The sequence below is a fragment of the Eublepharis macularius genome, chromosome 12 (genome assembly GCF_028583425.1).
Source record: "Eublepharis macularius isolate TG4126 chromosome 12, MPM_Emac_v1.0, whole genome shotgun sequence".
Taxonomy (NCBI): domain Eukaryota; kingdom Metazoa; phylum Chordata; class Lepidosauria; order Squamata; family Eublepharidae; genus Eublepharis; species Eublepharis macularius.
Window position 1 is genome coordinate 30,293,037 of NC_072801.1, and position 23,922 is coordinate 30,316,958.

The following is a 23,922-nucleotide window of genomic DNA, read 5'->3' on the forward strand; positions in this document are numbered from 1 at the left end:
AAATTGCCCCGATTTTGGCGTTTGCGCCATCGGGACCGGGCTGATCGGTTCCGTCCACGGCTCCCGGTTCAGCACTCGGGTGGGGCGCTCTATCGGGTCTCGATCGGATCGATCAGTTTACGTTCGGGATTGCAGTCTGCAGACAGTCTGGCGCCAGCCATCTGTTCCCGAGGGAACGGAGCCCCGTGGAAACAGAGCCTGGGGAATGCCGGAGCTGTTTGCCCTCCTTCTGTCGCCCTGGAAACACGAATGGAAGCCCAGCTTTCCTTGATCAGCAGGGCTTCCTTCCAACTACGGAGCAGCCAGAAAAGCTCGCACCCGTCTCGTCCATTTGGGAGAAGAGAGGGGAGGGCGGGGAAAGGGGGTGTTCTTCTGTAGCCATGGGCACTCGAATCTCATCCCTGCAAAGCCTGAGAGGCAGCTCTTACGGCCAAACACAGCCCTCCTGGGTAGCAGACCCAGGCTTTATAAATAGCCATGTGCTGCGCAACAAAGTTTCACTTTCCGCTCGCGGGTGGAGTGGGACTGAGGCGAGCTCTCGCTTGCTGTTTTTGGAGAGAGAAAGAGCAAGAGAGAGAGAGAGAGAGAGGCAGCTTTAGCTTTGGGCTTCAGCGGATAGGGAATTAGGGAATAGGGAGCTATCTCCTCTGGTTCCCCCCCCCCCGTGACAGTACCGGCACAATCCCGTGGGGACAGACCCCCCTGCCCCGAGGGGAGGCGGCTCGCCTCCTCCTCCACGGGCCTGCTGGGCCCGGTGGCCGCCATCCTCCTCACCCACCATTCCTTTAGCACTGGAAACTGCGGGGCGCCCTCCCACATCAGCCTTCCCGATTCCCGATTCTGTATCGGAAACAGGACTTGATCGGTGAGGTTCGGGTACCTGGGTTTGGCGCCGCTGCGGAATCACGATCAGCTAAATCGGGATTATTTTTTGGATCGTGCCCATGTCTACTCATGGGTCTACTGTATTTACGTAACTGGCATGTGAGATTAAACCAAACTTCCACTTAGACAAACGTCTTGTTATTTTGGCTAGCTAGACACCTCTAGAAGCTTACAAAAATGATATGGTGGAGACAACAATGCCTATTTGTCCCCTGCAAGAGAAAGCCCCTCATGGTGGTAAAATTTAAATGAACTGAAGTCATTAATATCTATCACATCACCCCATCTACATGCTTAACCCTCAAGTAATTCAAAGTCTGGTAAGAAGAGAATTCTGTTTGCATAAAGTATGCTGATTTTCCTCCATAAAGCTTTTGTCTGTATTTTTTACTATTACTGGCCTTAATGATGCTTTCCTGGAAGCCTTTTATCAAAACACACACACAAACAAAGTGGTAATAGTGGTGTTACACTGCAAAGCAATGCAAAATTGCTCCAATTTAAGCCCACTGATTTCAGTGATCTTAGGCTGGAGCTATTCCGATATAGGACTACAATGTTAGCCTGCTGTAAACGGGTCATTCAAAATAACTGTCCTTCAGGCAAGGATAAATTTCTGCAGGATTAACACCAATTATTTCCTAAAACTTCAGTGTTCACCTGGAGAAGAAACAGCCAGGGCCAGATGAATATCTGGAGTCAAATCCTACATAGAATAATAGTCCAAACATAGAAAACACCAGGCCACTGGTAGTTAGCACCTCATAGCTAAAGCCTTCTCCCTCTGAGGCGGAGGACATCTTAGGAGATTCCTACCAATCAGAGAAGCAGGAACTGATTTTCTTCCTCTTCCTGTCTGGAATATGGGACACCCTCTCTTCAGTTGCCTTCCTGCCTCCAGGGAGAGCAGTCTAGTAGCAGACTAGCTCTGCTACTCTTATTAGGACTTCAGTTTCACTTTCACTTTCCCATTCCTACTCCTTTGCTCTTCTCCTCCTCTAATCTTATCTTTCTGTTGTCTTTCAAACTCTGTTGACTTAAATGTTCATAGTTCCTTTCTTCTTGCTGTCCTCTCTTGCCTCTTACTACTCTCCCTGGCTGACTCACACGATTGTGGTAGCCACGGCTTGTGCAGTCTCCTGGCTACAAGTCAGCCTTAGAGTCACAGAAGAGATTTAAATGGCCCGTCCCACTGATTGGAAGCCGGAAGCAACTGCAGGCTCCTGCTCTGCAGCGGAGTCAGCATGTTACCTCAGCCCAGGCTTTTCCCCTTCAGATCTAGCCCTGCCTTTACAACAGGACTCGCTCATCGGATGTATAACATATGAAGGGCACAAACCTGCCTGTGTCTTTGAACTTTTTAAACTTCCTAAGACGAACCATGAGGAAATATATAATCCCTGCCGGGCTGAAACCTCTGTTAATAGTGGTGTAGTCTTTACCTCCTCCTCTCCTTCCTCCACCAGAGAGGATGTGGCTCAGTGGAAGAGCTTCTGCTTTGCATGTAAATGGATCCAGGTTCGTTCCCCATTAACTCTAGTTTAAAAAGATCAGGTAGGTGATGAGAAAAATCTCTTCCTGAGACCCTGGAGACCTGCAGCCAGTGTGAGTAGACAACACTGACCTTGATGGACCAATGGTTTGAGTCAGAATAAGGCACCTTGTAATGTTTAACTGGCAGGGATCCCCATTGAATAGGTTGATTGCTCTCAGAGAGCTTCTATAATGGCAAGGAGAAGGAAGAATTCCTTTAGATGTGGAGGAGGAGGAAATATCCATGCCAGAACAGTCAGCCCAGCTGTCTGAATCTGGGATCTACCAGTATTTACTACCTAAGCCATTCTCAGCCCTAGGGCTGCAGAAATTACCCTCGGGGGAGGAGAACTCTTAGACAGGGAATACCAAATCCAGACCCAGGGAAACAGGAGTCTCTTCCTGAGGAGGGCTCCTCAGAAAAGGTCCTCTCATTTCCAGAATATCTTGGGAGACAGCTCAAGGCTGAGGGCTCTAAACCATCAGCCAATAAGCAATCCCCAATGTGGTCAAAAAACTGTACTCACTACCTTTCCTTGCTAATAAGATGTGGCAGGTACCTGCGATCGATGCTCCAGTGGTGGCTACACTTGAGTCATCTGAGCTCCCTGTCAGAGGACGGACAAGGATGTCAGAGACAACTTAGACAAGAAGAGAAAGGCCACGCTGAAGAGAGTGCACGAGGCGATGGACATAGTCATGGCTACTGAGGCTACAGCCATTGCCTCCAGAGCGTCAGGAGTATGGATCAGAAAATTGATCTAACTTCTCCCATACTACAACAGATGCCCCCTCCGAAGGGGCAAACAGAATTTTGAACGCCAGTACATTCAAGACAGACACCATCTGATGCACTTATCTTTTCTTCCAGGCCTATGGTCTCAGCAGCAGTAACAAGTAGGCACCCTTAACTATGAGCATGGCCAGTAAATTTACACTCTAAAAATGTCATCCTGTCTTATTACTTTCAGAAAGACACGCTATTTGGGGATGCCCTGGGAAAGATACTCAAAACACTCAAACTGAGAGATGATCCCTTGGCCCTCAGAAATTTTATTCACATACACTCTATTAAGGTTGAGAAAGGATTCCATGCTACCATCCTGGGGTTAATCTAGATAGCCCTTTAATAAAGGGGGTCCTTTCAAGAACCCACCTGTAGTATAGTGGTTAAGTAACTGAACTGTGATGCAGTACTCTGCTGGTTCAAATCTCACTACTGCCATGAACTTAACACATGGCCTTGGGTAAATCATTCCTCTCAGTCCCAGCTCCCCAGCTGTATTGTGGCGATAATGCTTACTTTGTCCCAAGATCAAACAGACAGTTCTCCACACATGGAAAGAGATCCAACCTTGATACCAAGATCTCCAAGACGGGTCTTGCAAGCCGTTCCTGTGAGAGACCAACTACTCTTTACCATCAAGCCTGGGTCAACACGCAGGTGGACACCTGGACCTTAGAAATATTCTCACAAGGCTATTCCATACAATTTGAAAGTTACCCACCAGAATGTTTTATCTTTTCTACCCTACGCAAAATCTTAACCCAAAAGGTAGTCCAACACTTTCTGGGCATTCAAGCAGTGGAGCATGTTCCCCACAATGAAAGAGGGTGGTGAGTCTAATCAATCTTCTTCACAGTCCCTAAAAAGAATGGGGACTGGAGGGTATTATTAGTCCTCAGGTTTTTGAACAAGTTTATCACATTGCATCACTTCTGAATGGAAACTCAGTCGCAGAGGCCATTCAACCAGAAGAATACATGACATCTACAGATCTCACAAAAACATACCTCCATGAACCGATTCTGACAACCCATCAACAATACCTAAGATTTTGTGTGGGGGAAAATAATCAATCAGCAGTTTTGAGCCATCCCTTTCGGCCTGTCCACCACACCAAGAGTGTTATCAAAGCTCCTGATCAACCCCATCATATGTTTCAGAGAGAGAGGTATTCATGTTCACTTGTACCAGACTATCCTGATCAGAACAAGCTGTAAAGAAAAATCTCACCATGACACTAAGTTCATAATTCAGTTCCTACAAAGCTGGCACTGCTGGGTATGATCATAATCACCAAAACAGTATTATTTATTCCTCACCAAAGAAAAGGTCAGGAATACCAAACAGCTGGCCCAGACTCTCATCAGAGTGCAAAATCACTTTTCACAACACTGTCCAAACTGATGGGCTTGCTAGTGGCCCACAACAATGTGATATGTCGGGGTCGTCTACATGCAAGATCGCTTCAGACCTTTCTCAGAGCTTCTTAAGAACAGATCATGGAGAAGACAGATCTTCCCATTTAGGTACTGCTTCAGATCAAAACCAGTCTGAGCCAAGGTCACCAGCCCAATGGAAAGCAAAAGATTCATGACCCCTTGAGAACAACAAATATTTACAGATGCAAGCATCACAGGTTAGGCACATCTTCCTATCAATGTCTTGGAAATGTGAGTGATTTGTCTGGCCTTGTTCCAGTCCAGAGATCAGAAAGTGTTCTGTATGGACAAGGTTGCAGACAAGGCATATATAAACCAGCAGGGGGGATCCAAGACCTTGAGTCAGCACAAGGAGGCAGCAAGGATACTTACCTGGGTGGAAGGTCACCTAGCCTCGATCAGAACTGAACACATTAAAGGCATATCCAGTATCCAGGCAGACTGGCTGAGCAGGTAGAGTATTCAACAAGGGGAATAGTTCCTTAAGAAAGATCTCATCCAATGGATAACATCACACTTCGCAAGACCTTTCATGGACCAGTTTGCGTCCCAACACAGTCATCAGTTATCAGGGTACATGACAAGGTTTGTTCCACCCAGAAGCAGATGCCCTGACATTGCAGTGGCTATTAGGCCTCCTCTAAGCATTACCACCCTTACCATTAATACCCAAACTCCTAAAAAAGATCAAGGAACAGGGAGCCAAGTGCTAGAGGTTTCCTCTTGGTAGCCCCGTAGACTGTGCTTTTCCACACTCCAACAGATGGTGGTATCTCCACCTCTCATCCTACCAACCTCTCTGGTCATGTTACAGGAAGGACCAATTAGGCCCTCTCATTTAGACTTACTCTGCTTAAATGTCTGGAAATAGAAAGGAAAATCTTCCTAAGATGGGAATAGTCCTGAGAGGTGGCCGACACTCTTAACATCCAGAAAACTGTTCAGGGTCAGAATTTACAACTCCTCTTGGAAAGTCCTCACAGTGGGGCAAGAGGAAAGCACTGGACATTTTACACAGCCCTGACCATATGTCCATTTGAACTGGTCAAGGACGCTCCCCTGAGAAGACTGAGAATGAAGACCATCATTCTCACTGTGGTCATGTCTGCCCAAAGAATCTCAGAACTAAGCACATAATCAGTCAGACCTGAACTCTGTATCCTTCACGACGATAAGGTGATACCTCGTACTGTCCCCACTTTCTTCCAAAAGTCTATTCCATACATTGCAAGGGATAAGGCTACCATATTTCTACCTGTACCCTAAAAAGCCTAGGGAGAGGCTCTGACACAACCTAGACGTCAGAAGGACGCTTACAGCCTACCTGCTCTTAACGGTGCAAATCAAAAAGTTGGACTTACTGTTCTTCCATATATCTCCCCTCAATTTGTGGAAGAAAATGCCTTCAGCAGCTGTAGGTGCCAATAGCAAAACATACACTGTTGAAACTTATAAAACTCTCATCATAGAGGTTCCTAATGGAATAATGGCTCACTCTGTGAGCAGCGCTACTACCAATGCATCATTACACACGAGCACTTCTGTAGAAGAAGACTGCAAGGCAGCAACATGGTCGTCGGTCTCGACCTTGATGAGACATTACGAATTAAATCAGTATGATTCAGCGGACACCACCTGCAGTCGAAAGGTACTGCAGTACATGATCTCAGATAAAGACCACATCCCACCTAGAAAGTGGAAACTGCTTTGGGAGCATCCAAGATGTCCTCTGCCTCAGAGGGAGAATGGACCTTTGGACACTTACTGTGAACAGACCATTAGATACTCACTGTGAAGGGTCCTTCTCCTCTGAGGAAAGGAGGACATCTTGAAGGGTGATTCCTGCCCTCTATTCAGGATGTAGAAACAAGTTTTCTACTTCCTGTCTTCCTAGTGGGAGTCACCCTTTCTTTCAGTTTTGGCAACTCCGAAAGCAGTTATAGCATTATAAGTATGAATACAACAGTTGAATAACAAGGAGAAAGGTGAGTAACAAACATATTAACGGGAAACAACAGGACAGAAAATGAATTTGTCAGGCAGAAGAGAGTGAAAAGACAATGACTTTGGGAGGGGCAAGATGTACTCCTTTCCTCAGAGGAGAAGGACCCTCCACAGTGAATATCCGCTCTCCCTCTGAGAAGAAGGACATCTTGATGGTATCTCCCAGATGTCTGGGTGGGTCATTGTCATCTAGTCATAACATATGTTGTAATACTCTTCTGCCAAACGCTGCATCCGCTGAGTTGTAACTGTTCACCTTACAGTGTTTAACAAAGGTAGATACAGACCAAGTACTATATGTAGCATGTCTGGCAAATGCTGCACCGGTTGCAGCACTTCATGTTGAGCAAATAGTAATCCTAGCTCGAATGTCTAGTTATTGAATTTTGTGCGCTTCAATGACTTGAGGTTACTGCTAATGGCAGATTTAGCCTTGATGATCACTTGTAACATCTCCTTTTTTCCTCCCTTAGCTTTATACTGGGTTGATCAAATTCTTTGTGAAGGCCCTCAGTGCTATGGAAAGGCCAAATGGAAGTACTCTGAACTGTAGATCGAGCTCTCATGCACAGAAATGGAGGAGTCTTCAGTGCCCAGACAAGATCGGAATGTGGAGATATGCTTCCATTAGATCTAGTATAGTACGGTACTCCTTTGGTGTAGGTCAGCCCTGAGATCCATGAACGCCAGGGGCTGAACCTAGGTCCTTCTGTATGCAAGGCAGGTGGTCTGCCACTGAGCTATGAGTCCTCCATTAGTAGGATTCTGTGATGGATCTCATCGTCTCCAATCTGAGATGTCTAAGTCTGATGAATTTGTTGAGTATTTTAAATCTAGTATCACCCTCCAATCTCCATTTTTTTGGCTCTGTGAAGAATACGGCGTACACTCCTTTTCCTCTTGTCCTGGGGGAGTGGAGGCATGAGAAAGTTGGGATGCACTAACTTGTAACAAGAGTGCTGTCTATTTGGACCAAAGAATTCAGAATCTCTGTGAAGTCACAGCAACAGTCAATATGAAACACACAGATATCTGAAAAAGTAAACTGAACTCAGAAAAACACAAAGCAAATAAACATTAGTTCTTGGGGAGCCACTGGGCTTTTACCTTTTCCTACAAGGATGCAATCTGCTATTAGAGATGATCAATGGCCTCAATTCATAGCACTTTGGTCCATAGCCTTTATGCCCTACACATTAAATATGTTTCATGCTCCCATCAAGGGGATGGCAGAGAGGTCATAATGACCTGTTCATCAGTAGCTTAAAGGAAAAATTGCAACAGAGAATTCTGGTTCTCACATAAACTAACAGTTTATAGCATTTGCTGTCTACAGAGAGTGAAATAGAGATGAAGTGCTATTTAATCTGTAAATCAATTCAAATACCTTTAATGGCATACAAATCTGTAAATCCTCAACAACAATGATGACTACTGGAATAAAGAATATATTTATTAAGGGTTACAGCAGAGGCTGTGCCAGTAGCCAGTTTAATGAAAGTTTTTGCATCAAGGACTTCTTGCCCTGAGTAGAAAGATAGTTATGTGTATTTAAAACCCAGCTTTGGGATTTAAATAAACACAACATTGGAGCCCCCCCCAGTGGGGGCTCCAAGGCATATACAACATTTCATACCTTTCCATTCTAGCCACACAACAAACCTGCCAGGAAGGCCAGGCCTAGATAATGTAACGGGCCCAAGGCCACATGCAGGCCTCCCAGGGAGAATGGCATGAGAATTTGGATCTCCCAGATCCCAGCCCAGCATTCCAGCCACTACACCAAACTGTCTCTTGTTAAAAATGGTATCATACAGGAAAGATTCCAGAGACAGGAGGAACACAATTGCAGCGAGAACTCTCACTCGGCATAGGCAATTGTAATGCTGTGGAGCAATGTTCCCTCTAAGCTTTGCAAAATCTACTTTGTGAGCCAAAACAACAACTTTCATTAAAGTTTTGAGTGCACCTCCTTTAAAAAAAAAATTACAATCAAATTGTTTTGATTACAATCAAAACAATTTAACAATAAAAGCCATTAGGTGAAAGGGCCACAAAAATCAGAGTATACTTCTGTATAAAAATGGATATGTCCATGCTGATTACAAAGGGGTAGTTATATTAGTCTGCTGCTGCAAAATAAAGCAGACATGCAATGGCACCTTAAAGACTAGCACATTTATTTCAAGATGAGCTTTTGTGAGTCAGTGCTTACTTCTTCAGCCTCCCTCTGCGCCAAGGCCAAGTTAAATGACGCCTTCACCATGGTGGCCGCTGAGGTGCTGCCTCCTCTCCTCAGCTCTCTGGGGCTGAGGGGATCCTAGCGATTTCAGGCTGCACGGGTCAGACCAGACCCGATCACTCTGCTCTGTTCCCCAGCTAGAGAGCCAGCAGTGGCTGGAGGCGCTCCCTGGCAACACCCTGGGGGCCAAACCAGCCACAGCCAGGAAGGGAGGAGAGAAGTGGGATGAGGCTCCATCCCTGCTCCATCCCTATAGGGCCCACCTGCAGATGCTGGCTGACTGGGAGGGTGTGGCCGCCTGAGGGTTAGTATCTGTGAGCTACATCTGAGAAGCTGTGAGCGGAGGAGTCAGAATCTGTGAGCAATTGCTCACGTGCTCACATTAGCGGGAACACTGCTGTGGAGTATGTTTTATGTTGGTCCCAGGATACTAAAAACTGGAGCAGTTGCACTCCAGTCCAGGGTTTACTCATGTCTGCTTGAGCTGGATGAAGGCCTGCTAGGGAAGGCCTGCTAGGACTTGTGCTCTTTTCTTTGTTTCTACTGAATAAAGTTCATTTAAGAATTTCTGGGGGTACTGCCATGGGTCCCAATCCCATTGCATTACTCACAAGTAGTCCTTCTTTGTTCGACATGGGCTCTAGAGGCACAAATGTCTGTTGAATTTCAGACCATATGTTAAAAAAGAAGTGCTTCCCTATGTTAAAAGTTTCCTTCAAGCTGAACTCAGGGTTGGGAAGAGAAGAAGAGATGGTTACTCTGTACTAAGTTTATTACTTGCAAGGGTCTGCATTCAACAGTGGTATGCCCTATTCCATCTCTTCATTCAGCAGCATAAACCTCTTCATCTCCATAACCTTGAAATAAAAAGCATGGGCAAACTGTTTCAAAAAGAAAAATTCATTTTATCTTAGGCCTCTACTAATGATGAAATTATTCCAATTTAGAAACAGTTCTTCCTCCCTTACCCTTCATCACTCAGGATGGTTTGAGAAGCCACTAAATTCAAAGCCCAGGGACTATGAATAGTGCCGTCATATGTATGTTTACTCAAAAACGAAGTCCCACTTTCTTCAGCAGCACTTATTCTCAAGTAAATGTGCAAGGAGTGAAGACTAATCAACTCCCCTGCAACTGTGGAGGACCAGAAAGTGGAAAGTCCACAGAACTACTAGCAAACTTAGTGCTCTTTGGAGGCTTTGGAGAGGAAGGGTGGGCAAAGCACCTCTCTCTCTTATGCAGAGCCTACTTGCTTGGATCTGGTGTATGAGCATGCTGGGCCTCATGCTGGAGAAAGGGGCAGAAGACAGATGAGAGTAAGGGGCACTCAGAGTCAGGCTAGGAGCCTTCAGAAAGAAGGTTCCAAGCCAATGCTGCTGGCTGAATCCTGCAGTGCCCATGCAGCCTTTACTTCCCTTGCTGTCATCTTGCTTTCTCCTCAAAACAAGAAAGCCTGCAGCTCAGGTGAGAAGAGGGAAACAGCTAAACCTACTTGATCTCATTCCAGGGACAGCTAGAAGGGAGGGAAGTAAAAGTGCTTGAGCTTCCTGTTGCAAAGGCCTGCTGGGAGCCAGACAGTAGCACAGCGAAACTTCTCTTCGCGAGCGGAACAACCTGTGCACCTTCTCCTTCCCTCTGTGCCATCTCTCTCTCCTCAGCATGAAACAGCAGCTGACATAAGAGACTAAGACTGTCAAGGTGCTTGGAGGACAGCAAGTTGGCCATGGAGAAAGCAGAATAAATGCACTACTATCCCACTGTGACCAATTTGCTCTTTTCCTGGGTGGATTCCGTGGTGGTTGCACTTTTACTCTCTTTTCACTGTTGCCAGCTACAGAGAGAGAAGATGCTGAAGAAGACTGACCCTGGACTTCCATTACCCATTCCCCAGTCCTTTCAGCAAGGGACCACCTGCCAACCACAAGACCTACTAGAGACTGGACCATAGGGCAGGTTTTACATTGGGGGACAGTGTTCAGAACAGCCATCTGTGGCTCCCGGGCTGCTGAGTATCACTGACATTAGAGCAATATTTCCTCAGCTCCTCTCTTTTAACACCTCTCCTGTACTCAACATCTGTACTTGCTGAACACATGGAAAGGAAGCTCTCAAGATATTATCATCAGGATTTCAACAACTTTCATCACACCATCAACTTGACTGTGGACCAGTCCAGGTAACAACTACATTTTCCATGCAACGATGCTACAGATACAAACATAACTTTATAATAAAAAGCCACCAATCACCATATATGCTTCCGAACTACCTCCCAGAGCATACGGAACAATCCTTTGTTTACAAGCCAAGCACGATGTTGCAATCAGTTTTTTTCAGGCCCTCAGACAGGAACTTTCATCTAAAGGATGTACAATAGGCATTCTCAAGATTACAATGTCAATACAATTAAAAAAGATTAATAACACCTTGACTGGTATCCAGAAGTAATCTGCAACAAGACTGGACCCGAGGAAATAATACCATTGGTGGTTACTTACAGCTCACAATTCAGATCAGTCCAACAAATTACTTGCAACTATACTGGATAATTTTATTTCTCTCACACAGGCCTGGGATAGCAGACATTTCCTTGCCTGCATACAGCCTTTCAACCTAAACCAACTTCTCATCAATAATCATAGATCTTGAACAGAGACACAAATAGTTTCTAGAGACATAAAATTTCCAGAACTTTTGAAGACACAGGAAAAAACAATTCCCCCCCCCCCAAAAAAACCCTGGAATATATGTAATTCTTACTCTGCTATTAAACCTAAACTTCTTTCATGGATTTAAGGACATTAAAAGCACGTATAACTTAATTAGTGTAATGTTTTGTGTTTTTTGCTAATGTGGGGTTTTTGAAATTTTTACTGTTTAAACGTAGGCCTCTGAGAAAAGGAGGAGGGAGGCTGGATGAGAGAGTGGAGTGCAATCTGACTGAAGTACAATCTGTACCCTATGGGGCAGAGTAAACAGTTTTAGTTAGGGAGTTGAGAGAAAACTGTTTATTCTGGTCAAAAGAAGCAAGCTGTGTGCAGCCTGAGAGTATCTGTGTGTTTGTGAGAGAAAATATTCATTCTAATTAAGGGCGACCTTTGTGGAAGCCTGAAAGATGTTTCATTCTGCCTAGACCAGTGAATCTGTATGGTGTTCTGAGAGATTGTTAAATTAGGCAAATTGTGTGTGTGCCTGGGGCAGTCTGTGTATATCTGAGTGAGACATTATCTAGTTCAGTCAAGCTGCATGAAAAGGCCTGAATGACTCCATGTCTGTGTGGATTAGATGAAAGTTTATTTTTTAATGAAGATGGGGGAGATTAGTTTGTGTGACTGGGCTTGTAAGTATATAACTGTATTTGAAACCAATATGCTTATCAAAACTCTGCAACCGTAACACTTACATACTTAGAAATAAATTCCACTTTTCTATTTTAAAAAATATCTCTTTTTTTACCTCACAACCACTGTTATGTGCTGGCCATTCTCTCAAATTACCATCTATAACAAAGACTTCCTGTAGTACCCGTTAAGCAAAAGAGCTCTAAGGCAAAAGCCTTTCGTGGCAGAGAAAACCTTTTAGAGAGGCAGTTATATAGGTCACACAAATAAAACAGGGAAGGTGTTCTCAAGGTATAAGTCTGGGTAAAGCAGAGAACACCTAATCTCTGTGTGAGTAGAGTTAAAAAGTGTTAGCTGTGACCAGATCCCTCCTGAGGTATAAATTTAAGGTAATGTAATGAGGACCTGGATTAAAGGTGTAAAGGAAAGATTTAAAAGTTCTAAAAACAAGGCAACTCATTAAAGGGTAGAATCAAAATAAGCAAATTGTTAAAATTAGTATATAACAATGTACAATACAGCATATTTATGGAATATAACAGTGTGAATATCTTTTTTCGCTAAGAAAAATAGCAAGTAAAACTAAATATCTGAAAAAGTTGCAAACTGTCATAACCCATTCTACCACTGCACATGCATCTTTAATTTTTGTCATCTGAGAGACAGTGAAAAGCAAATAAATTGAAGGTAGAAATCAAATTCTGTAGTAAACAAAATTAGGTGTATTATTTGGACAGAAACTCAAAGTCACAATAGGTAGGACTACCAGGATGTTTGGACATCAAGCTAAACTTCATAACATTGAAAACACTGACCCCTGTAATAATGCATTATCACTAAACACATTATAGCATACGAACCGTTGCCAAAAAATGTCAAATGTAAATAAAAAATCTTGACAATGTTGTATATGTCTGCAGTAAATGTGGGTTTTTTTCCAGTGTTCCCCTAAAAAAGTCCTGAACCTTTGGAATGAGTGAAATGCTTTGCAAGACAAGGTTCTTCTCTTGGGAAAAAAAACAGAAAATATTTCATAGAAGGTTTTTTCCAGTGCCTCCCTAAATTTCCCCATTTTTCTTTGGAAATATAATAATAATAATAGATTTGTCTCTCTCTCTTTAAGACAACTTAACACCCACTCAAAGTGGTTTACAAAGTATGTTGTTATTATCCCCACAACAATCTCCCTGTGAGGTAGGTGGGGCTGAGTGTGGAAACATTCCTCAGTTTTTCATGATACACAGTTGGGGTATGAAAATCCTTGCTTTGAAGCATTTCACACATTCTAAAAGAGAAAATATTTAACAGATTCTTTTTGTCAGTACTCCCTCAAATTTTCCATCATTAACCTTTTCATGACAATGCACCCCCACAGCTCAACAGGGAATTTGGATTCCTAACTAGCTACAGATACCAGTGGATCACACATTCCCACCTTTTCATTTGTTCCACCATCGCATTTAATCCTGCTTTAGTTTTGATGCTTATTCTGCTTTGTTATTGTTGGTTTGTGGCATCTTCTGGGCATGGAGCAGGGGTCACTGGATGTAAGGGGAGGGGAAGTAGTTGTGAATTTCCTACATTGTGCAGGGGATTAGACTAGATGATCCTGGGGTTCAACCCTATGATTCTAACTCATACCCACTTCTGAATAAGCTACTTTTTCATTTGGATGTTATATACTGGCCTCTTTGCAAACCCACCCCCCCTCGGCTGTGTATAAAATCAAGCATAATGGATGTTCACTCCCATTTATCTGAGGAAGAGAACTCTGACTCACTGAAATTTATGCTGAAACAAATTTTCAGCATAAATACCATCATTCTTTAAGGTGCTACTGGACTCCTATGAATTCTTCATGAATTCCTATTTTAGAACCAGATGTTTGGCAGATTTCCCTTACACTGAAGCAATGACTTACAATGTCGACTTCATTCATGTTCACCAAAATAATGATTTTTTTAGATTTATGAATGAAAATAGTTTCTTTATATTATCTCTACCAGGCTAATGTAGCCATTTTCTTTACTGCTGGCTTTATGTCTCTCTTCCTTCTTTTCCGCATTGGACCCAAGAGCTAAGCAAAGAACTTTTCACTGTCATTTTGGTAATCTTCACAATGGTTCCTACCAGCTTCAACATGAAACCACAAAGAAAATTAACAGAGATTTTGATACACCTGTTAACAAATCAAGGACATTCTAAGTGTGTTAACAGAAATACAGTTTGTTTGAACAGGTTTAAATCAGGTGTACTTCAGAGAATGTGGTAACTAAAAAAAAAATTGAAAAATGAATGTTATCACAAGCGAATAAGAGGCCTACTCATACGATTCAAATGATTTTATTATTATGTATTTAAGTTATGAAATAGTTTACCAATTTTCTTCTGAAGAGCATCTAATTTTTAAATAATACTTCAGAGTTCTTTGTATATAGGACAGAGTGCTTATTTAGAAGTAAAGTGTCTTCTGCAACAATTCTGCAAATTAAGCCCAGCAGGCTGTATAAACCTACATATGGGATAGTATGAACACCTGAATATGTATACATGAATGTGTTCCCGAGCAGTAATACCTATGTAGGAAGAATGTTAGTCTGACGTGGTCCTAAAATGCCTCAAGATTGGCTTTCTGCAAACTATATAAAGCTGAATTATTCAAAATGGCTTTTCTACACAAGTAATAGGTCTGTGCTATATGGAAATGGTTCAAAGAATGGCACTGGTAACAGGACAGGGACTGTAGACTATAATACTGGGTACTGTCTGTTGATGTAGATAAACCTCTATTGGGCAATGTCCGCATTGTTTGATACGTCACATTCAAATTACTTACGTTTTGTTTCCAGTGATGTTTCATCTCTGCTTTCCTATATTCGAATTTATGCTCATTTATTCCTGTATTTGAATTTATGCTTCTTTTCAAATTTCTGCAATACATACTTTGTCTTCAGTATTGGTGATTGTATTGACTTACACTGTATAATCCACCTTGAACCTCAGTGAGAAAGGCAGACTATAAATAAGTAAATATTCTCTGTGCTAGGTTAGGAAGGGGGGCCTCAAGACACCACACCTGTAACAACCAGTAATTTTGGGGTCCCATATTTGACTTTCTCTCAAGACCTCAGAATTGCTACGACCACTCCTGAGCCAAAGTGCTATATTTTTGAAGGTTTATTGCAAAAGGCTGTTCACTAGCTCACTTCTTAGCAACTTAATGTTCTGCTCCATTCATCTGAACAGGATTTTCTGCCAGGTACCACCTTGGAAATGGGCAAAATCGGCAACTGTCCATCCATGTGCATTCTCTGTAGTGGCCCCCCACCATGTGCAACAGCATGCCTGAAGATGTCAGGAAAGCATCTACTCTCCTGGCTTTTCACAAAATGTACAAAACTGAATTATTCAGGAGGGCTCTTTTTACACAGGTAGGATGGCTGTACTGTAAGGAAATGATTCAGAAACGTATTGGTATAAGAATAAAGTCTGTAGACTATACTACTGCGTACTGTTTGTTGTAAGTTTGCTCCTACTAGGTAATTTCTGCATTGTGTTAAAATGTCATGCTCGGTTGCTTATGCTTTGTTTCAGCATTGTTTCAGCTCAGTATCAGATTTCTGCTCGTTTTCAAATTTTCTCCTGTCCAAACCCTATTACACTGTTTATTTGATGTTCAATTGACTTACACTATGGAATCCACCTTGAGTCTCTGTGAAAAGGACAGCCTATAAATAACGTAAATAAATAAATAAATAAATATTTCACTCATGTTGATGCTTGTGCTGAATAGATTCCACACCTCTACGTCATTAATGCAAGGTAAGGGAGAGCCTATAGCAGCAGCCAGGTTTGCTGGAGTCATACTGAAAAGGGAGAGTCTGGCCAAGCCAAAGGTCCAACTGCCAATTTTTGCTTCCGGTTGGCAACAAAGGAGACCAGGTGGCACCATCACACAGGGAACCATATTTGGCTATCCCTACCTCATCTGTAACTCTGTCACTACCTTAAATTACTTCATTTAACAAACCACACCTTTTCTTGAATAATGATGGGAAATGGGAACATGACTTCACCATACAAACTTTTTGCTGTCTAACAATTTTAGAAACTGCTAACATTACTGCACTTAACTTTAAGCACAGTATACCCCCTCATGTTTATCTGCTGTGAGGGATGCTTCATGACAAATTCAGCCACAAGTTCTGCTTCTCTGCCTTTCATGCACAAAGAAGAGAAGGCACTCTGATAAAAAATTCTGGTGCAGTAGCATTTGGGATAATTTTAGACACCCCACGCAACAAAGGATAGTACAAAACTGGAACAGGTGCAGAAAAGAATAACCAAAAACAAGAAAAAGCCACATAATATCTTTTATTAGATTAGAGCAGTTTTAAATACTTATACTATGCTGCTGTTTTATTGGGATTTTATTCTCTCTTTCATGTTTTTTATTGGTCTTACCTGAGGAAAATTGTTGTGAACTGCTTTGAGCTCTTAACTGAAAAGAAACGGTATATAAATTAAATAATTAAAATTTGTTAGGACTAACCAAAGTGACGCAAAACTGTGTGCAAGATTTCAAGTCAATCAGAACTATTAATCAGGCTGAATGTTACAAAAATAAAGGTTAAGGGAAAAGATGGGCAGGTCTTGATCTTGATCTACTCCAGCACCATTTTAAATGTGCATACCTGCTCAACATTTTATGCAGTATGCTGCCAAGACCACATCTTAAGAACAGAACTTCAGACATGTGCTTCCCCCCTTATTTTGGTAACATTCATCTGAATGACGAATTCTAGTGAGCTTGCATGCGGTTTTGTGTCATTCTGGTTGGTCCTGATCAGGGCTCATTTTGAAGGGTAACGCACAGGAACGCAGTTCCGGTAGTTCCCCAAAGAGGTCACGTCAGGTGGCCCTGCCCACCTGACTCTCAGCCATTTTGGGCCAGTTTCAGCCTGGATTGGGGCTGGATCAAACCTCTGACGGGTGGTGGATCACTCTCTCACTCATAAACGGCCCGATCCTGACCATTTTGGGCCCCTTTTCAGCCATTTTCAGCCCCTTTTTGCCATTTTGGGCCCATTCGGCCCTGAATGGCCAGGATTGGGTCCAAAACAGCCAGAATAGGTGATGTCGGGGGGGGGGGATGCAAATCAGTTATACTAATGACACACTTCCGGTGATGGCAAGAGGTGTGGCATATGCTAATGAGTTATGCTAATGAGTTCCTCCAGCTCTTTTTCTACGAAATGACCCCTGGTCCTGATAAAAGGTATTATGTAGCTTGTCTTCTTGTTTTTGGATTTTGCTTTAGATCAACACAACTGCCTATGATGTTTTCAAACTGATTGAAACATTGGGCCCCTCTATAAAGAAAGGCTATAAAATTTAGGAGCTTTTTAGTTTAGGAAAAAGAGTAATGTCTTATAAAGTAATTACGGTGTGGAAAAATGGTTAGAGGAAACCCTCTCATCTCCTTCTCATAATGGAGACTACATTCAGGACAAAATACATCTTTACGGAATGTATACTTATCACAGAATTCACGGCCACTAGCTTAGACTAGACAAATTCAGAGACAACAGGGCTGCAATCCTAAATGCACATTTACCTGGGAATAAGTGCTCCACTGTATAAAACAGATAAGTGCACTGCATTGCCACACAGTTTTGTCAACAATTATCCTGGGCCATGATGGCTCAAAGATATCTCCATGTTCAGAGGCACTGAATCTCTAAACACGAGTGGCTTAGGAGACTAAGAAAGGGAAGGATGCGTTTCCATGTACTGCTTGTGGACTTCCTAGGACACCCCATCCTGGCTCCCACTTTCCTCCACCCTTCCGTACTCTCGCTCAGCTGTTCATCTAGCCCCTCTCCACACACCTAAAACTGTTCTGGGCAATATGGGAGGGAAAGTACAGACTAGTCATGCCAGCAGGTAAAAGACTCGTTCCACAGCACAACCTAAATGGCCTGTCAACAAACAGCTACTATTCCAAAGCTATTGCAATACAAATGTGGCAAGATAAGCATAGTAAATCAAAGTCAACTAACAATCTCCTTTCTGGTCACAGCAGATCAAACACACAAGCTGCTAATGCTCAGATTCCACATGAAAAGCAGGCATCCATCCAATCCCTTGTTACTTACTTTCTGTGTGCTTTATGGCCACATACCCATCAATCCCACTTTAATAGGCAGTTGGCTATAAGGACACAAATCTCAGTACTTCCTTTGTGATAGATGCAATGAACTGTTTCCTGTGCCTACCCCACAAAGATTGCTCTTCCCCACTCATTCAGCCATACTTTCAAAGCTGCAAGCCATTCAAAAACTGCATCCTTCCCTGTCACTAGCAGCTACAGTGAGAAACACTTAAAAGAGCTGCTGGCCTAATAAACAGCCTTTCATTTTCAGCAACTGTGGAAAGGTTACTCACAATGAATATTTACAATCTTGTCATGCCAGGATTTATGAAGAGCACACGTCCCAGAAAATCAACTTGTCAGGTACTAGGAGATGTCACAGTGACAGCTGAACCAAGAATCAGACTGCAATTCTGATGCTCTCAACAACTGCTAATTGTGGGGAAATGCTTTTTACTATGGTAACAGAAAAACACTGAAAAGTATATCAGGCTTTAAAGCAATAATTACTATACACAAAGGAAACCTGATAAATAATTACTATAAATGACCCACCAAATTTCTTTATGATGGAAACAATTCAATTACACTACTTTGTACAGAACCTCATAATAACAACTAGTTATTTAAATAATATATAAGAAAGCAAAGGCTCTCAAACCACTCATCTTCAGGATCAAATAAGTTTAGTCCTTTAACAAAACTGCAGAAATATTCCCAATTAAAGATACTACCACATACTTTTGCCATGGCTCCTGCCTGGGTTGGGTTCAGTCCTGCGTGACTTGCCATTTGGGGAGACACTTGCGTTAAGGTGTCTGCTAGCACGCTGCCTGCATTGCCCTGCATGGTGGGTGCCGTATACTGCATTCCAGCTCCTCTTCCTCTCCCAGCTGCCCCAAGGGATCCATTCATTACCTGCCCTTGTTGGGTCTGATTCATTAAATTGTGGCCAGAATTACTACTGAGAAGACCCGGATGTGCCGGACTGAAGCCACTGTTTATACATATCCCAGATCCTGTCTGAGAGGTTGCTGAGCTGCTTGTCACCATCCCTACTTGTTTTTGTGCCTGAGAGGTCAAGGCTTGAGTAGCTGGTGTGCTGGGCCCAGATGTGCTGGCTGTCTGCTTGACCAGAGTTGATGTAGCAGCATCTCCCTGGTTTAAAGGATTCTTTCCCATTGCACTCAGGTTGCCAATGTTCACGCTATTTGGCTGCCCTTGGACTTGACTGTTGACTCCTGGTGGGACCTGGTTACTGGAGCTCACATTTACAATTCCTGGGTTTAAAGAGCCACTTCCTCCCCTCAGAAGATCCGAAAGTTGTTTGTGTTTAGAAGCTGCATCTGGAACAAGATTCCCACTGTTGTTTAAAAGATTCAACTCTCCATTAGGGATCAACTCATCAGGAAGATCGTTTTCCAAGTCAAACAGAGATCCAAAATCTGCAAAGTTAACAGAGTTTGTTATAAGACACAAAACACGAATATTCACAATATTTAATTCTCTATGCACTTAATTATGAATTATTAACAGAAAACAAGAAACATGCAACTATTTAAATGTTCCCTCTTCTCTGATAAAGAGAAGGTAGTTTTCAGACACAATAAAACCTCTCTTAAGCAGTCGTGCATCTTTTCAGTTATTTATAATGTATAATATGGCTTAATTTCAGGATAAACCTAACAAAATAGGTGAAGAACCACACGTGGAGGGGAAAAAATGACCTGTAAATTCAAACCAGTAAATGTGTAGTTTACTCTTTGAAAATATGAAAGTGACTAATCTCTACATACAAAAGAACTCTATAGTCCAGGGGTGGGCAATTGTTTTGGCTCGGGGGCCACTTTGTGGGAGCGGAGGTTAGCGGAGGTTAGCGGAGGGCCGCACCTTTTAAAATGATTGCATTCATTAGTTAACTTTGCATTTCAGAAAAGGTATAAATTGTATCGTAAAAATTTTTCTGACTGTCTTGGCGGGCCACAAAAAACTCTGTAGTGGGCTGCATGTGGCCCGCGGGCCGCAATTTGCCCACCCCTGCTATAGTCATAAGTGATTAACAGTGTGACAATATAGCAAATATGTATAACAACAATAAATCCACAACAGACTGATCCAAACCATTATACATAAATTACAACTCTCGAGTAGGTTCTACAATTTCAAAATCCAACAAGTGCAGAGAAGTAGAATACCAGCACATTCACAAGGTAAGGGTCCACTTAAGGAAAATTAAAGTCATTTTACTTGTCAAACTCATTTCTTGCTTGTTTTTCCTTTATAGGTGGTGCCAATGAAGTTGGGACACTGCCCACCCGCCCAACATGCAGGGCTGGCAAGGTACCTGATGTTTCGTAGAACCTATTCAATACTTGTAATTTATGTATAGTGGCTGGGATCCGTCTGTTACAGATTTATTGTTGTTATACATGTTTGCTATACTGTTACATTGTTAATCACTTATGACTATAGAGTTCTTTTGTATACAGACATTAGTTACTTCCATATTTTCAAAGAGTAAACTGCACATTTACTAGTTTGAATTTACAGATCAATTTTTTTCCTCCACGTGTGGTTCTCCACCTATTTTGTTAGCTTCATTTGTCTGGAGGAGCTTCTTTTTCTTTTTTTGTCTTAATTTCTGGATAAAGCAGAAGCAGACAGGTCATAAGGCACTGCCGTGAAAACTAAACATGGAAGAGCAAGAGAAAACAGTAAAGCGACAGAGAAACAAAAAACTTGGTTAAGTAACTGTTGGCCAACATGGTCCTTTACTGCAGCAAATGCTTTGAATTCCCAGGCAACTAAAGCTAACACATTTTCCCCATTAATTACTGTAGGACACTTCTCAAACCTAAACTTGGATATGTAGAAATGATAAAGGACGAAGAATTCAAAGTAATTTGCTTTCTACATCAAAAAGCCACAGTGAAAGAGCATCATAGAAAGAAAGGCTACTCAAATCCTCACAGAAAATTACATGCAGCCCGGGGGGGGGGGGGGGGAGCTCAGTCTCCTTACAAGGGTGTTTTCACCACTCTTCTGATTCCTCCAATTTTAGTGGCACAGTTTGTTTGTAGTACTACAAAACTGTGCCACAACAAACAAAGGGAAAGCAAAGTTAACACTATTAAAATTGTGAAAATTATTCAAACCAACTTTCACTGCAATTTAACTCTGGAACTAAATTCATATATCAATAGCAAGTCCTGTGCTCCAGGCCAAATCAGCAGTAAACTCTAGTGAGGATTAAGTTGTCTACATTTGTTCAAAAAGAGACACCTATACAAAACACCCACACTTCTAATGAGACCTGTGCATGTGTGAAATCCTTCCACAGCAACAGAACATTAGAATCAGCTCAACAAGAAAAGTGAAAAAAATGGGACAACCCCCCTCCCCAACAAGAGGCAAAAAAGTGAACTGTTGAACAATTCAAGGAGGAGGTAACTTTCCCAGGCATTCTCAGACCAGGGGATGACTATCCTCATCCCATTACCCAAGTTCTTCCTCCAAGTTCAGAAGGTGTACACAGTACTTCCCTCCCCACTGTACTTTCACAACAACCCTAGGAGGTAAGATAAACAACGTGTGTGTGGCTGGACCTAGGTTACCCAGCAAGAAGGATGGCAGTTTGGAATCTGAAACCTGGTCCCCTCAGACCTAGTCCAACTGCTACATCACTCTAGCTCTGCAACACTACAAGGTACACTACTGTAAATCCCCTCACCTTTTACAGTATGCCCAGGCTGAAGGCTAGCTGAGCTGCACAACTAGCCCCCCTCCCCCAATCTATAAGCCAAAGAATGATCTGGTTTTCTAGCGCTCTTACATGTGAAATAGTCGCCTTTGTCACAGAACTGAAGCAAGCTTGGTATTCATATTAGTAGGTTGGATCAGACTAAATGGAACTGATCTCCAATGAATGCAATTTCTGGGGGTCAAGGGACCCTGACAAATGACAAGGGGTCTGCTGCACAAAGCAGGATATAGCAGAAATCACCAACTGAATCTGGATCCAACCCAGTACGTTCAACACACACAACACTTCCCACTGTTCAGAAAGTATTATGAAGAGTGGACTGTCAATAGTGCAGTGTCTGAGATCTCTCTGCAAACTACCAGAGCCACTGAAATGCTTAAGCTTGTATTGACAGAATACACCTGAAATATTAGCTGTTAAAAAAACTACTCAGCTGAAACATGTTTTGTAGAGACTAGAGAAGTGATGCACTTGTGAGTGATGCAGTTGACAGCAAAATCATAGAGAAATATGACAAAGAGCTGAAACCACATTGCCAAACTGCAATTAAGTTGCAAGAATCCCCTTAAAGCATTTTTTCTAGTTCCAGAGATCGATGGAGGTCAACTCCTTGCGACTGTTTTGGAATCATTTTGAATGGAAAAAGTTTTTACTACTAACACTGCACATGTGTTCCTTACAGTACAGTCACTGATTTCACTCAGCACAGGATTGCATTGTGTTATTTAATACCACCTTCCAAACGCTTACAACACATTTGGCAACACAGGGTAGTTTTTCACCCGAAAGCAACACTGTCTGAGAGAAAAGGAATTCTGTACAACCAAGTGTTCATGAGGTTCAATCACGTGGTGTGATTCTTTCAGAAGTTTTGGGGGAAATGTTTTTTTTTAATGCAAGGAGACAGTTTTGAAAGAAATGCATGTAAGGACGACTGAGGAATACCCGACGGTTGTCTGAACAGCTCGATTCAGTGTAACCTGGGAGGCAACCGGGACTCACAGTTCAAGGCTCAAACATCTCTGTGTGCGTCGGCTCAGAAGTTCTGCTGAACCTCTCACCCGGGGTGTCTTGCGTGCACTAAGCACTGCCGAGCCCGTGGCCAACACGAGACCCTCTCGTAGTTTTCAACCGACCCTGCCTGTGCATTGATTCCTTACCACAGCCCCCCCCCCCCCCGGCCTGCCACCATCCCCGCTCCGGGCCAGAAAACGCAGCCCAGCCTCCTTCCTTTCCCCCTTCCCGGGAGGAGCATCTTCCGCGGCCCTGCTGGGCTCACCTGCAGTGTCGGAGGCGGAGAAGCCCGGGGAGTTGAGCTTGGCCCGCTTAGCGTTGGGCGGCCCGTCCAGCAAGTTCTCCGCCATGGTCTCGGCGCTGCTCCCACGGAGACGGGGCCGGGCGGCCGGGCTGTCCGCTCCAGGCAGCGCCGCTCAGCGCCCCACAGGCAGCGCCGGCAGGCCCCGCTGCGCCCCCATGCCCAGTGGTTGGGGGGCAGGCCGGGCGGGGGGCGGCCTCGCTGCTGGGCCGCGCAGCGAAGGAGCCAGCGAGCGAGCGAGCGGAGCGGCAGAGCTGCCGGCGCCCCTCCCCCTGGCCGCGCGCGGAGGTTCCCGGATGGCGGCGGCGGCTCCCTCCCGCCCTCCGACAGTCACTCAGTCATAGCGCCCCCCCTCGGCCGCCACTCCCGGCGCAGCGCGGCCTTTCCTCTGGCGCCGGTGCGGCCAGCCCGCCGGTTGACTGACCACCCAACCACTCCAAGAGTCCGCAGGGAAGGAGC

General features: G+C 43.5%; 1 protein-coding gene across 3 annotated transcripts in view; it reads right to left on the minus strand.

The window, feature by feature from the left end:
* CREBBP (CREB binding protein) overlaps positions 1–23,640 on the minus strand; it is a 166,115-nt gene extending 142,475 nt beyond the window's left edge. For all 3 annotated transcript variants that reach the window (XM_054995489.1, XM_054995488.1, XM_054995487.1), the window contains exons 1-2: positions 23,428–23,640; positions 19,127–19,830 (exon numbers count right to left, since the gene is read on the minus strand). In XM_054995489.1, coding sequence (XP_054851464.1) covers positions 19,127–19,830; positions 23,428–23,512 — 789 coding nt within the window. In that variant the 5' untranslated portion in view covers positions 23,513–23,640. The remainder of the gene's footprint in view (positions 1–19,126; positions 19,831–23,427) is intronic.
* Between the last annotated feature and the right edge of the window lie 282 nt (positions 23,641–23,922).